Source organism: Acanthopagrus latus, chromosome 23 (genome assembly GCF_904848185.1).
Source record: "Acanthopagrus latus isolate v.2019 chromosome 23, fAcaLat1.1, whole genome shotgun sequence".
NCBI lineage: Eukaryota > Metazoa > Chordata > Actinopteri > Spariformes > Sparidae > Acanthopagrus > Acanthopagrus latus.
Window position 1 is genome coordinate 17,550,939 of NC_051061.1, and position 16,212 is coordinate 17,567,150.

Below are 16,212 nucleotides of genomic sequence, written 5' to 3' on the forward strand. Positions count from 1 at the left end.
CAGGAGGTTTAAGTCAGACTTGACATTAAGATTTAAAAAAATGTAATATTAAATTCATAACTTTTTTTCACGAACAAAAATGTATTAGTTGAACAATGAATATACAACAGCCAGCCATAAAGATATGAGGTGTATGTATCACTGGTGCACTGGATTCACCAGCGAAAAAAAAAATTGATTGGAATTGGAAAATTGATTTTTAAGATCATAGAAGGCAAATAAATAAACTGTTTTAACTGTTTTGTTGGCTGTTTTGATGGATTTCAATGAGACGTGTCGGTTGAATCCAGTGAATACAGGAAAAAAAAAAACAACATACATTGCATTTAATTACCACACTCCAGGCGACGATGAATTTATATTCAATACAATCAACTGATTTCTGTCAAGCGTGTTCCCATATGATTACGCAGTATGACGAGCCGCTGTCCTGGATTCTGATTGGATCCACTGCCTAACCGGGGCGTGGTCAACGGAAATCAAGGAAGTGGCGTTTCCTACAGCACTAAGAAAGTTAAAACATATGTTTGAGCATTTTAAATGCCAGACAATACAGTTAACACGCATTTAATTTGTTCACGTGTAGTAAAGGGGGATCGCCTCCACTTGTGCTGCTGTTATGTTACATGAATTTTACTGTAATAATTATGAGCAGTTTGGCCAACATTTGAATGACAGGGCCTTCAAGGGGCGACAACTCAATAGACATGCTGCTAAGACAGTAGAGGATATGTGTTATTTCAGTTAGGATATAAAGGGGAAGTGAAGATTTTATCTAGACTCACATATCTTCACATATCTTAATGGCTGGTGTCAAAATATCCCATAACCTGGGCTCAAACTTTTTTTTTTTTTTTTTTTTAAATACATTTTACATCCAGCCATGAATCAATTTCTCCCCAACAGGTCAGAAGATGGTGACACCTTGTTTTGATATTTAGGTTATCTTTGTCCTGCGAGCGTTGGTTAAAGGACCAGCCAACAAGTCGGCCTAAGTAGCCCGAGGCCGTCGTTTATGTTTGGACAATACATGCCTCAGCATAATTTCGTTATATTTATTATTTCTAAGTGATGTAGGCGTCGTACCAGCTCCATTTTAGGCTGCCAGATCCTATTCCTGTCGGGCTATTGTGTGGATGGATGGAAAGCTGTACAGGGGGAGGAGGAGGAGGAGGAGGAGGAGGTGAGGGCGAAGCGAGCAGAGCAGATAAGAGAACTGGCTTATTGGCTGGCTGGCTGCTGCCTGTAGCCCACTTTTTTTTTTTCTTTTAAATCATAAACAAGAGGTCTTGCCGTTTGTGTTACAGGGCGAAAAACAACGACATCGCACCCGCAGGAGCTACCGAGAGGACGGTAGCATGATAGTCGAGGAGAGGAATCGGCAGGAAGAGGGCCCGTATCTGCATTTCACTTCGCCTACACCGAATTCATTGAGTCGGTAACCAGCGTCCGACATGGGGAAGGAGGTAAATGGCGTGTCGCGGAGCCGGTTTGAGGTGAGTTCACCATCAATAATAACTGACAGTTAATGTCAGTTATTCAACGTCACTGTTAGAATCGCTAGCACGCGGGCCTACGTGATAACTGTCGCTGTATTTACTGTAAAACTGCGCTTACGGTGAGGCTGTTGATGCAGCTTCCGCAGTCAATGTTTGGGATTAGGTCAAACGCTGTTGTTTTGCTCAGACTACCTATAGCCCGGGCCTGGCGTTTTACCTCGTTGTGGAAACAAGTCGATGCTTTTCCACTAAGTCTGTCGCGCCCGCTCGTCAATAAATTGGGGTTTTGTTAAAGGTCCTAAAGTGTTGTCCTCGTTTCCCTTTGCGCCGTCAAAACAAAGAGGCTACATGCAGCACGCCGAGGACAGCTCGGGCTCACATTAGCATATTTATCAGGGAAGGGAATGTATTGACTTCTCTGTGTAAAGAAGCTACAGCTGTTTTATGATCGATCTCATATCTGCCGGAGTGTTTTTTTCTGTACACCACTTTTGTTTGGTTGCCTGACGAGCCGGGTTGTTGTGCAGATCCACGGCCACTGCGGCTGTGGGGGCCTCGGGTTGTGACTGCTACATGCACCCCGTATTAGCACGGAACTATCAACAAATAGGCCCAAGCTGCCATAACGTGACACACACACCACAGCCTACATTGACAGCAAGAGGCCCCGCATGTACATACATGAGACTCGAGTGTTGTTGTTCTGCAGCATTTAGCATAAACTTTGTGTCGCAGCCGAAAGCGGAGCCCTGTGTTTTGTTTTTTTTGGTGAAAACTTGTACTCAAATGTTACATATCGCCGGTGACATTGGGCTGTGTAGCCTGAGCACTTGGTGTTGTTTAATCCCCAGCTAGCGTGGGATTTGTGTGTGGTTTTATTTATTTTTAACGGTGCAACAGCTGACGACTCAAAAGATCCAAGCCGTTACCTTCTGGCTCGACAGCTGCGGGAGAGCTGCCCGTCAAGCTAACAGGGGTTCGGACGGGAGGATGCCGGAAGTGGCGTGCTGTTGTCTTCAAAATAAAAGTGAACATTTTGCTTTTGGGGGTGCCCTTGTTGAGTGGGTAAATGGGTTATTTTGTCAGATGCAGACCAATAACACTAATGCAGTCGCTGGCAGTGAAACTCTGAAGTTCTGAGGCTGCCTCCAACAATGACCAAACAGTATGTGCGCAAGAGAAATCCCTGGGAAAAAGTGAGGAAAGCAGAATCTAAAGCTCAAATATTGCTTAAGATCAAATATAAGGTATATAAAAAGAACACAATTTTATTTAGATATTATACTGGGAAAGGCTGGTAAATGATTCAAACTGTAATATAAACAGATTTGTGCCCCTACCTGTGGAATATAATTTAATTTAATGGGAATTATCATTATCTTGAGTTTTATTTCAAATAGGGTTTATATTTGTATATTTTATTACAGGTGCAACATATTTAATTGAGTAGATGCCAACTACCTAATTCATCACCAACTGTTTTGATAATCAATTTATTTGTTTTGGCAATTTTTGAGAAAGCAAAAGCCAGGTGATTTACTGTGAGCATTTTCTGGTTTCTTTACTCCTCTATTACAATAAACTGAATATTTTGGGTCATCTTGAGCTTTGGAAAAAACATTCGATATTTCTCACTATTTTCAAACAGACCAAACAACCAGTAGCATAGAAAATACTTGAAAGATTACAATAATTATGATGGTTAGTTACAGCTCTAATTTTGACATTGTATATAGACCCATAACCCAACTTAACACCAGAAATCCTTCAAGACATACAGATACTGGAAGTCAAAAGTCAATTGCCTTTGTATTGTATTCTTGATTCTTATTTTACAGGCCTGTTTAGGGATGATAAGAACATCAGTCTGCTAATCTTAGACAGTTGGTGAAATTAAAGATCAGGATGATATACTTGGTACAGTTTGGTTTATCCTTTGGTATATTTCTGATTAATGAGTCACTGTGCTGGTTGTCCATGAGAAGCTGTTATATTTCAGTAGTTAGAATTGGTGTTCAACAAGTACAAGACAAGTGCATTAAACGATAAAGACATACTAGTGCTAGCCTTTTCCTCCATGTAAGAATACATGTTTGTTTGATAAAAATCCTTACAAATGTCCCATCGTCATGATTTGAATAGTTGGTTAGGTAAAAAACAAAACTGTGATGCAATAATGTCAATTTCCACTTGTCATGGCTCACATCACAATCATAACATCCGTCAAAACATTTGCAATATGATTATCTTTTTAACAATATTGTGCAGCCAGAGTTGCAATAGAAAAGATATTGGATAAAAACACAATACAGGCTGTTGGCTTGCTCCCAATTGTTAATACACTCACGTTGGTTTATCAACAAAGTCCAGAGTTAGACCAGAAGGCTAATTGTAAGAAACCTGAGACCAGAGATGAATTGGTTACTCTGGGTCATCAGAAATGCACAGCTTTCAGGCTTGCTGCTTTGTCTGTAAGTGAGAGTTTTACTTTGACAGGCCTTGCCACAAATGTTCTTAGATTCTGCCTAACTTTACTACTCTGCAGTAGATACTGATCTGTTGTATACCAGCTCCAAACAAAAGACTACAGCACTCTGAAAAGTCCACAAGCATTAATGACCCCAATTTCTGTTTCCCAGTTAAACAGAATATTTAGAAAATAACCATATTGTGATTGACATCATAACTGTTGAGTATATGTGGGGGTTTTGATGTAAGAGTTGTTCAAGCTGTTTAATCTGAAGGCAACAAAACAGTCAGTTAATACCTGGATTGTTTCTTTCTTACTACAACTTTCAGCTATCCCAGTTTAAAATAAATACCCTACACTGATTTAGATTAATTAATATATCCAAGTTACAAGTATCAAGCTAAGTTAAAATTAATCAGAAGGTCCAGTCTTTTTAGGAAACTACATTAAATGAAAAAATCTAAAAATATTATGGCTTTTTGTTTTGCCGTGCAATAATCTGTAGCTGGAGGTTACAGCTCACCCAGCTTTTTGCTTCACTGACTATAGCTGACCAGTGGAGAAAACATAATGCTCACATTCATGCAGCATCAGGTTTATTTTATGTTCGAGCACAAAAGGGGACAGTGTATGCCCGTTGACCATGCGCATCTGGTTCTTTGGAAATGGCCCTGGATTATTTGGCCAGAAAGTAACGCCGTTAAAGGCGAGCTGTCAGAGTCAGTTTGCCCCAAATCCAAATGCGAAATGTCTGTCCCTTCTTTCTTACTCCCTCAAAATTTTACACGTCTGCGCTGGCAGGCAGCCCCTGCATAGACAGCTGTGTGTGTGTGTGTGTGTGTGTGTGTGTGTGTGTGTGTGTGTGTGTGTGTGTGTGTGTGTGTGTGTGTGTGTGTGTGTGTGGAGTTTGTATGTTTATCAGAGAGACATAGAGAGGCTTTGACCCAGAGCTGACTGGATTTTTAAACAGGCAGACCTGTCAGTTTGTTTTTGTGAGCTGATGAATAGGTTTGCTTAAGTGTATAAGTCCCTAAAAATCTATTGACCTAAAAAGCCACCATGGATGTGGTTTTAGGGATGGACAGCCATAATCAAAATGGCACATAGCATACTCCCGTATCCTCCACCTCTTCTGTTTAAATGCAGTAAATTAACGTTTCCTTCAATTTTGGATTGTAGGTGCTTCAGTGTTTGTACCTGTAAGGAAGTGAAAATAAGGACTTGCAAATTCCTTGATGATCTTGTCACAGATGTTTGCCTCTTGTAAATAACATGTGCCTTCCTGCACTTTTTATTTACATGCTAAAGCCCCCCACCCCTCAATTACCCTGTCCCTGGTCTAGATTTATCTTTCTAAATCTATGGAGGGAAATGGTTTGGGCCAGATGTTGCTACATTCACCAAACACAATGCACTTTATGAATTAGCAGAGTATGACTTCCCACAAATTATGGGAACCCTGGAGTCTGTGTGCGTGTGTGTGTATCTAAGCAGCTGGATGTTAATAAATGCTCATTTTTTTGTCTCTTTGTGCACTGAGGCTAGTATTTACACTCACACTGCACGCAATTATTTGTGTCGAAATTCATTAGCCACTTGCAGAACCCGAAGCGATTCATCACTAAAAGCTGTAACTTATTCCAGTGAACTTTCTCAGCACTGATGTGAATTCATCAGTGTGAACAACCACACAGGAAGTAAGGCGAGAATATGCATGCAGAAAAGATAACACAACTGCTCAGTGCAAAGTCCTATCCTGCTGATTTTGCTGCGAAGACACAAAATCCAGTCTCCTGCGCTGCTTTATCTTCTTGACAGACTTGACATTGAATCCATCTCAGCTGATGAGATTACGATCATTTATCCTTGCTTATTTGCTGCGGCCGTCCTTGAGTGAGGTGAGTGGATGAAGGGGGAGGCCCAGTTGAAACAGGCTGCCAGGACTGATATTATCCTCTGCACCCTTTCAGATGTTCACAAACAGTGATGAGGCGGTCATCAATAAGAAGCTGCCTAAGGAGCTGTTGCTACGGTGAGTGACATTTCAAAACACTTCAGTCAGACTGTCTGCAGGGCTTTTTTTATGCAAGTGAAAATGGCATGTTGCACACTCAACACTCACCTCCCAGCCTTCGCTCCTGATCAGCACTTTCAGTCATACACAAAGGCACAATTGGCCTCGCACCACCCTCTTTACCTTTACTGCCATCAAACACATGCATTGAGTATCTCCCAATCATATGATATACGCTCACTTGCCCTTTAGCAAATAGTTCAACTAAACTAATCTGAACTAACCACAAGGATGCCCCACTCTGTTCCTGCTAAAGCTGTAATTAAAAACAGACGCCTTAGGCTATAAAGCACTCAAATTGATTTCAGGCAAAAAAAAAAAACATTAAAGAGCCCCTGAGCAAACAGAAAATGAAGGCGATAACTCATGCCTCGGCCTTGCCAGCCGAACTGTCTGCGCTGCGGCTGCTGACTCTGTGCTGCTTGGCCAGGTTCAGCACCCTGATTTGTGAGGCTGGCAGGCTGCGCTGGAGCCCAGCTTCAACCCTAATACAATCTTTGCTGCATTGAGGCAACTTATAGTGAGTTTCCAGCTCTGTTTCTGTAGACGCTGATTGCGTGTCTTCCTCACTAGGACCCCACTTTGAGTAAACATGACTACCCTGCCTACAGAGTAAACACATCTACTGCTGACAGTCAAAGACAATATTAGCTGATTTACTCACACCCCTGTGCTGTGAATGGAGGCAGGCGAAGGACTGAGTTGAGGGCAAAGTTTAATGTAAAGAGGAAGCTTCTGGCAGCGGGGATCAGGGTCTCTAAAACCGTCCCTGTCTGTCTTCCAGAATCTTCTCCTTTCTGGATGTGGTGACACTCTGTCGCTGTGCCCAGGTCTCACGGGTGAGTCTGTGTTCATAAGGCATGTGTGTGTGTGTGTGTGTGTGCGCGTGACTGTACATGTTTGTCCGTGTGTTTTACGTGTGTATATGTTGTGCATCTGAGGAAAAATTTGACTCTAATCGTCTGTTTCTTCCTCCCCGCTCTCAGTCCTGGAATGTTCTCGCATTGGACGGCAGCAACTGGCAACGAATCGACCTCTTTGACTTTCAGAGGGACATCGAGGTGAGTAAATGGGGTCTCCCTTCCCTTTACACCTCACTCTTCATCTGTCATTCCTTTAGATCCAAGTGTAGATGCAAATACAGAGGGTTGAGTGGATTGTTTTTGTTGCAGGGCCGAGTGGTGGAGAACATCTCAAAGCGATGCGGAGGGTTCCTTAGGAAGCTGAGTCTGCGGGGTTGCCTGGGTGTGGGTGATAGCGCCCTGAGGTGAGGAAGCGACCTCGTAGAAACTTCTAGCTCAGAGCCTGGGGTGGTGAGTGACGGGCAAGTTCAGTGACTAATAACACATTAATGATGTTTTTTTGTTTGTTTTTTTTCTGCAGGACTTTCTCGCAGAACTGCAGAAACATTGAGCTACTTAGTTTGAACGGCTGCACCAAGATCACAGATAGGTACGTGCATTTTTCAGGGGTGCCAGTCTATCAGAAGGCCTTTCCAAAACCTTCAAACCCCTCATTGTCTTTGTCTTCTGCAGCACGTGTAATAGCCTCAGTAAGTTCTGTCCAAAGCTGAAGCACCTGGACCTTGCCTCCTGTACCTCAATCACCAACCTGTCACTCAAAGCTCTCAGGTAAAGGATCCTTACTTTACACCCTCAGATACCAGCTATTATCACTCTTTGACATACTCTCTCTCATCGCTGTGTTCTTCTTTCAATTTTGTCATACTTTTATTTTTACTTTTTTGTTGTATTTCCCCCCGCTCCCCCATCTCTCACTCATCTTTGTCCAATTTTCCTCCTGTCAGTGAGGGTTGTCCTCTGCTGGAGCAACTTAACATCTCGTGGTGTGATCAGGTCACCAAGGATGGTATCCAGGCGCTGGTGCGTTCCTGTCCTGGACTCAAAGGCCTTTTCCTCAAGGGATGCACACAGGTACAGTTAACAGCTTAGTACGAGCCGGAGATGCTGAATGGTGTGAGTGCTTAGTGAATGAGATGGAGATTATTTAATTTAGTATGAAACTTAATTGGATAAACCTGAAAGCAGCTTGATTTTCTCAAGCTCACACTTGTTGTTGCTCAGCGCTGCACTTGTGCGGTTGGCAGTGTTTTCTTGCATCACTCTTTTATAGGAACTACCGAGTTCCTCTTCATTTCATTCAAAGTAGAGCACAGCTGCTGCGACCACAACCTTAAAATGCATCATTTCCTTTTGCAACGTCTCTGTGGAAAAGACGTTCCAGACACCGCACATGTAAAATCCTTCTTAAAGCGCCCTCCTGTTGCATCATCAGTCAACTGTATGTGTTAACAGACAGGCATGAAGATGTCACAGACTGTTCATTTAAGACATTTCTCATTTACTGAATTACTGAAGAGGGGTTTGGTGGGTGTTGATCTTACCTTTTATTAATCATACATGCGATGAGTGAAGCTTGATATCAGATGATTGTTGTCTTTCCTCTGTCGATCTCCTCCGCAGCTCGAGGACGAGGCTTTGAAACATATCGGGGCCCACTGTCCAGAGCTGGTCACACTCAACTTGCAGACATGCTCAGTAAGTTTAAAACAAGGCTGGGAAATGAGGTTAATGTTTCGCAATTTTAAAGACACTTTTGTGTGCACATTTCTTTTTGTTTAAATAGAATGTCTCTCTGTAAACACAATAAACCTCCTGAATCTCAACTTCTGGCATAGAAGTAGAAAAAGTATACAAACACGGTGGGTTTCTTTCCAGCCTAGTTAGCACCAAGTACACATTGTGTTCTCCAACTCGAGGTCTACTGTGGATGTCCAGCATAAACAGCCAATAGTCTGTGAAGTCTGCTCACACAATGCATTTTTTTTTTCTTCAAATGAATCAAATGGAATTAATTTTGTCTCCATCCCTAGAATCTTTTCATTTCAAATCTCAGGAATTTATCATCTCATCTTGTCTGAGTTGTTCCTCCTCTTCGTAACACTGCTGTTGTCTCTTCCTACTTTTCTCTTGCCAGCTCTTTCTTGCCTCTTCTTTCTTGGTCTGATCCTCACAAAGTAAACGCTAAAAACAAAAAATCCAGGGACAAGAACTTGATCTCATTGAGCGTTTATAGTGATACATGAATACATGTTACCTTCTCAGATTGAGCGTGGATTTAAATGACCCCACATGAACTCAAACGCACACTTCTTTTTTTTACAGTATGTTAATTATCTTTAAACAAGCCAAATCTTACTCAGAGTTACATCTAATGTATAAGTGTATATCTCCAAGAAAAGACAGAAAACAACAAATAACTGAAAGACAAAAAAATTGGCAGGAGCAACAGAATCCTTTTAAAGTGCACTGAGTCACCTCAATTGAAATGTATTTTAAAGTGACCAATGTATTATCACTGCCAGAAAAAGAGTGCTATTTATCATTGATTAATCTACCCACATAAATAATAGTCATCTTTTCTGTTTCTGGCAAAATCAAAGAGCAAATCAGTGGTTTTGTTTTTACCCCAGTTATTCAGTTGTACCCGAAAAACATTCCCTTTCAAAACATTTGGAAAACCTGGTGAAAGGTTTCATTTTCCTTTTCAGCGTACACGTTATCTTCTCCAAACACACACTTTCTCTTCTCTGTGAGCAGCAGATCACAGACGAGGGCCTCATCACAATTTGCCGGGGTTGTCACCGCCTGCAGTCCTTGTGTGTGTCGGGCTGTGCCAATATCACAGACGCCATCCTGCACGCCCTCGGACAGAACTGTCCTCGCCTCAGGTGAGTTTACACACCTGCACACACACATCCTCACTCTGAGCTTCACTGTGCGCCACTTCATAGACCCTACACACTTTCCATTTCGTCTGAAAATAAAGACTTATTACTGTAATTCATTATCTACGTTATCCTTTCCGATGTATTTAACGAGGATTCAAGTTCTCTAAGACAGATGTTGCTCTTTATTTATATTTTATTTTTTCTAAATTTTCGCACATTTTTGATCTCTTGTTAAACTAGATTGTAAGACTCCATATTGTGATTAGATTAATTTAATATTGTAGCAAACATTAGGTAAACAATGTGGATTGTTAGAGAGAAATGAATACATGTTACCTCACACTTTGCTACTGCAGATTTTGTTCAACTTCATACAGTGACCAACTGTAATTGGTGCTATCGTGTAAGTCTCTGCTCCTTTCCGTTTCCTTTCAGAATATTAGAAGTGGCCCGTTGCTCTCAGCTTACAGACGTGGGCTTCACTACATTAGCAAGGGTGAGTGTGGCATCTGCCTCTTAGTTGCATGCAGTCACATTGTTTTTCGTCCCGAAACATGTTGAGAAGCAAAATATTTATCCACTCACCCGCGATAGATCACAGTTTCTTTCTGTTTATTGTCTCTTTCAGAATTGTCATGAGCTTGAGAAAATGGATTTAGAAGAATGTGTGCAGGTAAATAAACAGTCAGGGCCACTTGAAAAATGGTGTTGTGTGGAGACTGTGGTTATGACATTTGTCTGTTTTTATTTTTGCATCAGATCACAGATGGAACACTCATCCAGCTGTCTATCCACTGCCCTCGTTTGCAAGTCCTGGTGAGTGCGTCCCTGCCACTTGAACATATTTTTCTACTGTAGCATTTACAAGCACGAAGCAGCAGCACGATGTAGCCAACAGTGGCGTGATGGCAGCTACTACTGTGTTACTGTAGAGCCTGTCTCACTGTGAGCTGATCACCGATGATGGCATCAGACACCTCGGCAGCGGCCCCTGTGCTCACGACCGTCTGGAGGTGATCGAGCTGGACAACTGCCCCCTGATCACAGATGCCTCATTGGAGCACCTGAAGAGCTGCCATAGTCTGGATCGCATCGAGCTCTATGACTGCCAGCAGATCACCCGCGCTGGCATCAAGAGACTAAGGGTGAGTTGTGTGGGCTGACAACAGTGAGTAAGCAGTGATTCATTGGAAGAACGAGCAGTAAACACCCATTTTGTTCACTTGTACTTAATGTGCCTTTTTTTGTGCAAAACTGTGTTCATGGATCACAAATGACACCCGAGGATATATTTGTTCAAGTAAAGTAGACCTTTACCTCAAAACAGTCTGTTGCAAATACAAACTCACCGCAGTGATATTTGATGACACGGGTGTAAACTAACAAACGTTCTGAGGGGTTTAAAATCGAATCTTAAGAGTCAACATGGCACAACAATGCTGCCACTTGCTTACAACAATACTCATGCACAAGCTGACCCTCGTCTCGTTTCCCAGTTTGTATATCCTTGATTCCTTTCCTTACCTCCTCTCCTAGCGTCTTAGTCCCTACCACATGAGACGAGCGTGGAGGAGGCAAGGAAAGAAATGGAGGAGACAGAGTCAAGACAAAAGGCATTTAACAATGTTGCATCTGTGCGGCAGAGCCAAATTTTGATGGTACAGTGTCTTGTCTCTCTGGTGAGCCTCCTTCTGTCCTCACTCCTCTCTTTGTGTGATGCATTTTAGGAAGTGAGACATCCCTTCAATATGGCACGCCAAGATTGATTTCTGGGTCAAAAGTATCAGAAAGGAGACGAGCAGGCCAAAAAATAATGAAATGAGAAGAAGCCCCTCGACTGTTGCAGTGTAGCTTTTGGCCCCCAGTAGAACTGTAGCTCTGAGACTTTTTAACATCAAACCAGAGAGTACATATGTCCTATTAGCCCAATTTTAAGGAAGCAAGAGAGGAGAAATTTCTGGAAATATGTCAGAGATTCATACATTTTGTCCAAATTGATGTCACAACTCCACCTACAAGAAGTGATGAATCAAAACAAAGGTGTGAAATACAAACTGTCTGCTCGACAGCAGTGAGTGAACAGAGAGAACTTGTTTCATCCAGCACAGCTTGACTGGGTTCATGAGTGTGTTGTCAGTGACTCGCATTAATTCACTTGATTTCATGAGATTTACAGTCAAACTTTTTAGCAGATTAAGCATTACTTATCTATTATCTCATTTTCTGTGTATTTTTCCTTCTCTCCCCTCCACAGACCCATCTGCCTAACATCAAAGTGCATGCATACTTCGCTCCCGTCACTCCGCCCCCCTCAGTCGGGGGGAGCCGTCAGAGGTTTTGCCGCTGCTGTGTCCTGCTATGATGTAAAGACAACAACCCCCCTCTCCTCCCCTCCGTTTCCCCTCGTACACGTTCCCCACAGCCCGTCACTTGACCCCCAACCTGCTGTCCCCCTTCCGGCCCCCTGTCACAGAGCACATGCTGGTTTGTGTCGTCCCCCACCACCACCACCACCCTTTGGAGCTGCAGAGAGAGGGAGAGAGCCAAATAACGCTACAGGAACTTGGGGTAACTTTTCCCAAAAAAACATTCCCGAAATCTCTCCACCGCACCGCACAGTACATGCACAAAAAAAGCATACACACACAGGTTGACTCTTAGAAGAATGTCAGAACATTCCTGGTCTGTGTTCAGCGGAAAAAAATAAATCCGATGTGATCAGCACTGTTAACTCTTCATTTTCTTCAATTGAAATACACAGTAATACCAAACGAGGGGAGCTGTACTCTTTACTTAGCATTTTGACACAGATTACAGTTGTAGCCTCTAAAACGAAAATCGAAAAGGCTGGACAATCCCTCTTAACGTGTCACACATACTACCCTCCATATTGAAGGTCACTTAACAGCTACCTCTAGACGGGAACTGCACTTGAGTGAGACCTGTGTTAGCTTTGTTCTGCAGGCTGTTTATTTAAAATAAAAAAAAACAGGGGCAGCAATGCAACCAGTAAACTGCCGACACCCCCAACACAAGCAGCAGAAGCCCTTTTTGTGATTTTTTTTTTCCTTTAAGCATACCTGCAGCTATTTGCACTTACAGTAAAGCAATGATGAGACACTTTACAAAGACGGCCATCAGAATTTAAGGCTGGCGTTTCCACTAACAACCTACACACAAACCTTCACTCACATGTACACACTGAGCTTGCTACACCTGTACCCTCACCTCTCTCTGTCTCTCTGTCTACAATCAGAAGCTTCAACGTACCGAAGAGGAAAAAAAAAAAGACAAAGTTTAATATTTTTCTAAAAAAAAAAAAAAAAAGGACACCAATTCAGACTCACAAGTGGGGACTCGAGAAGATGCCAAATGTTGCATGTAACACCTCTAGTTTTTTAAAATCTAATTGTAAATATGTGAGGACTGTGGAGTCCGAGAGTCGAAGCCAGCTAAACAACAGAGGTGGAGATGAGATGGGGGGGGCAGAGATTGCTGTCTTTCTGAGGGAATTATGGCAAAGCTCACACATGCTTGTGTGTTTTGGAATATGTGCTGGAGCTTTGGACGGTCAAAAGCCTGGACTTGATCTGGAGTTTGATGGCAGAACTGATGCTGGCCTGCGAGGTCTCATGTCAACAAACAGATGAAACAGAAAAGTTCTAAAGACACTCATTTGACAGAAGAAGAAGAGAAAAAAAAAAGTCTGACATCACTACATGAATTCATGCTGTCAGACCTGGACAATGGAAAGAAAAAGCCAACTGAAAACAATCAAAGTACGTCTATTTTTCAGTTAGTTTGATTTCATTTAGTTGCTCTTGTTTTCGCATCGGTGACGGTTCTGATGACGCGGAACTGGTGAACCACGTGCGGCAGTGAGAGGACATCGCCGACTCCTCAACTCCTACGAGGCCTTGCAGGGGACGGAGTGGCAGCATGTTGGCACCCTTGCCACCTCCTCTGTCTGTCTGGGACCAGCGACGCTGCTGGTGGTAAAGTCTGGATCAGACTGGTGGAGTCACTGCAAAAAGGAAGTCAACTGAATCTGGAGTGCACAATTCTGGCCTGCTGACAGATATGATGGACATTTATGTCACAACGGAGGGCTATAATGGACTACAGCCCCGCCCTATGAAGTATTGAAGCCTTTTCTTATGGATTATCTTCTCCTGCACTTGCACCTGCTTTATTCTGTGTCTCTTTTACTGCCCCATTTCATTTTATAAATGTGTCTTTTACTGCTTTTCTTTCTGATTTTCTCTGGAACTCAGACCTTTTCTCTTCTTTTGCTTTTCTGTTTTTGGTGTGGTTTTGGATTGCGCCTGCTTTGTTTTTTGAAGTCACGAGTTCAGTGTCTCCAAGTTGAGTTTGAGTCCTCTTCCAGTCCTCGGTTTTTGATCTGATGGTGTTTTGTGTTTTTATTAAGAGTTTATTGTTACTAAATGTCCAGAGTGTAGCCTTTGTCCAGGGGAAGTGTTTGGCGCCAGTGCAATTGTAATAAATGTTCAAATTTGAGTTGGATTTTTTTTTTTTTTTTTTTTTTAAATGTGAGTTCAGGAGGAGTTCATGTTGACATGTATGTATGACGTAGGTTCTACTTATTGAATGTTTCCATCAAGGAGAAGTCCTCTGGATGGCTGTTCAGGCATCGCGTGCCGCTTTAGCAGAATCAGATTTTTCTCCCCATAATGCCGCCTGCACAAACACATCAAACAAGACAGAAAAGGGTAAACCCAGCGCAGAATGTTGATCACTCTCAAATGTGTCCCCGCTCTGGTTTAAGATGCACGGCAACAGGCAAAACGCTGAGCAACAAATCGGTTCAGTTTGTGATTTGACAATTACGGCAGGCAGAATAATACAAGCCGAGATGAATCCAGTGTAATCCAGTCTGATCTGTTTTGTTTGACTGGGGCTTTATGAGGGATTAGGGAACAACTAAGAGTCAAAATGGCGGAAATATATATAATGTACTCTGTCGCTGCGCTTGGGGGGGGTTAAGACAGTTTAACTGGAGGAAAAAGGAAAAGTGGTAGGATTTAGACTGTGAGCCAGGTTGTAACACCTGCTTGCCCTCTTTGTGCACTGAGTCACCAGTGCAGCTATCAACATGTGCTTTAAAGCCAACACTTTGAATGGATTACAGGTAATAATACTCAACCTGCTCCTGATGGTTTTATACATACAAAAGAAATAACCTGTCATCAGTCTTTTCATGGTACAAAATACACTACAGGCTCTACAAAGCAAAGTCAGCTTTTTTTTTTTCCTCACAGTATCAAACACCTTTGTGTCCTTCCTGTCTGACCTCCCACCAGTTTACACGGAAGTGGAGCCGCAACGCTCCAGACCACTTTGTTTCGTACGTGTTCGGTCCCAAACACTGGAGTAAGGTTGAGGATTAGGACGGAGGGCAAGAGGTGAATCTACAGTGTGTGTTCATGGTAGATTGACACCTGAGAAATTTCAAAAACAATTTTGACAATGACTGTAGTTCATATAATTACTGTAAATCTTTTCCTTTTTTCTTTTCTTTTCTTTTTTTCTTTTTTTTTTTTTTTTTTTTTTTTACAATTAACCGATATAAATGAATATGTACGTATGAATAAATATATACCTATATTATTAAGACTTGTCTGGTTTTCTCTCTGGTGTTGAACTGATAGGTAACGGTTGTGAAGCATTGTTGAAACAGCAGATGGCAGCATTGAGCCAGCTGTAATCAGTCCCCCTCCTGATTCCAGAGCTCAGCTGGTTGCAGCTTTCAGGACCTATCAGCTGTTCAGTGAGACTAATTGATTTTCTCCAGTCAGGAGCAAAAGGGGCAAACTACCAGCTCCCAGGCTGGAACGCACTGATTTTTTTTTTTTTTTTTTTTAATGAAAGGAATCAGATGATCAAAGGAATTGTTTGTTCTCGAAGGAGAATTCAGCCTCTTCCAAACACTGAGCAACACATGCCTGTAATCCATATTCTGAATAACTGAAGTAAATTGGGCTATGCTGCAGGAAAGGCACAGGTGTTGCTGTTAACATTAATGATTGCTCTGCTGCATTCAAATGGCGCAGTGAGCCCAAGCACAAGCAGCTGAACTTGAATTCAGCGATCACCAGGAGGAACAGTCCGAATTTAACACTGATGCTCCTTTATGACCTACATATGCAAACGAAACAATCAGCATCATGAAGCCTGGCTGTTTCTATATAGCTATTCTTTGTTTTTTAGAACATATTTATTACTTTTCAATGTTACAACAAGGATGAATAAATAATATTTCAAACAACTAAACCCAAAAGACGCAAGAAAAAAAAAAGTTATTCTTAATGATCATATATTCCACATTTGTCTGATTATTAGAATCACAGCTGTTTATAAATGTAAAATAGCATCAATGAACATGTTTGAGTCTGTCTGT

The 16,212-nt window shown here is 42.1% G+C and overlaps 1 protein-coding gene across 1 annotated transcript; it reads left to right on the forward strand.

Moving 5' to 3' along the window:
- Positions 1-1,204: 1,204 nt before the first annotated feature.
- fbxl20 (F-box and leucine-rich repeat protein 20) lies at positions 1,205-14,312 on the forward strand. The gene is made up of 15 exons (XM_037090219.1): positions 1,205-1,496; positions 5,940-6,001; positions 6,828-6,882; positions 7,030-7,104; positions 7,216-7,310; positions 7,427-7,495; positions 7,579-7,674; positions 7,851-7,977; positions 8,527-8,601; positions 9,664-9,794; positions 10,230-10,290; positions 10,423-10,467; positions 10,554-10,610; positions 10,727-10,939; positions 12,049-14,312. The coding sequence occupies exons 1-15, from the start codon at positions 1,455-1,457 to the stop codon at positions 12,154-12,156; spliced, it is 1,311 nt and encodes a 436-aa protein (XP_036946114.1). The 5' UTR covers positions 1,205-1,454; the 3' UTR covers positions 12,157-14,312.
- The last annotated feature ends 1,900 nt before the right edge of the window (positions 14,313-16,212 follow it).

What these genes read in the sequence shown, in the direction of transcription:
- fbxl20 (XM_037090219.1), top strand. Translation starts at nt 1,455, where the DNA reads ATGGGGAAGGAGGTAAATGGCGTGTCGCGGAGCCGGTTTGAG. An exon ending in GTGGGTGATAGCGCCCTGAG is followed by an intron (nt 7,311 to 7,426) that starts GTGAGGAAGCGA and finishes TTTTTTCTGCAG; the next exon opens with GACTTTCTCGCAGAACTGCA. An exon ending in TGCACCAAGATCACAGATAG is followed by an intron (nt 7,496 to 7,578) that starts GTACGTGCATTT and finishes TGTCTTCTGCAG; the next exon opens with CACGTGTAATAGCCTCAGTA.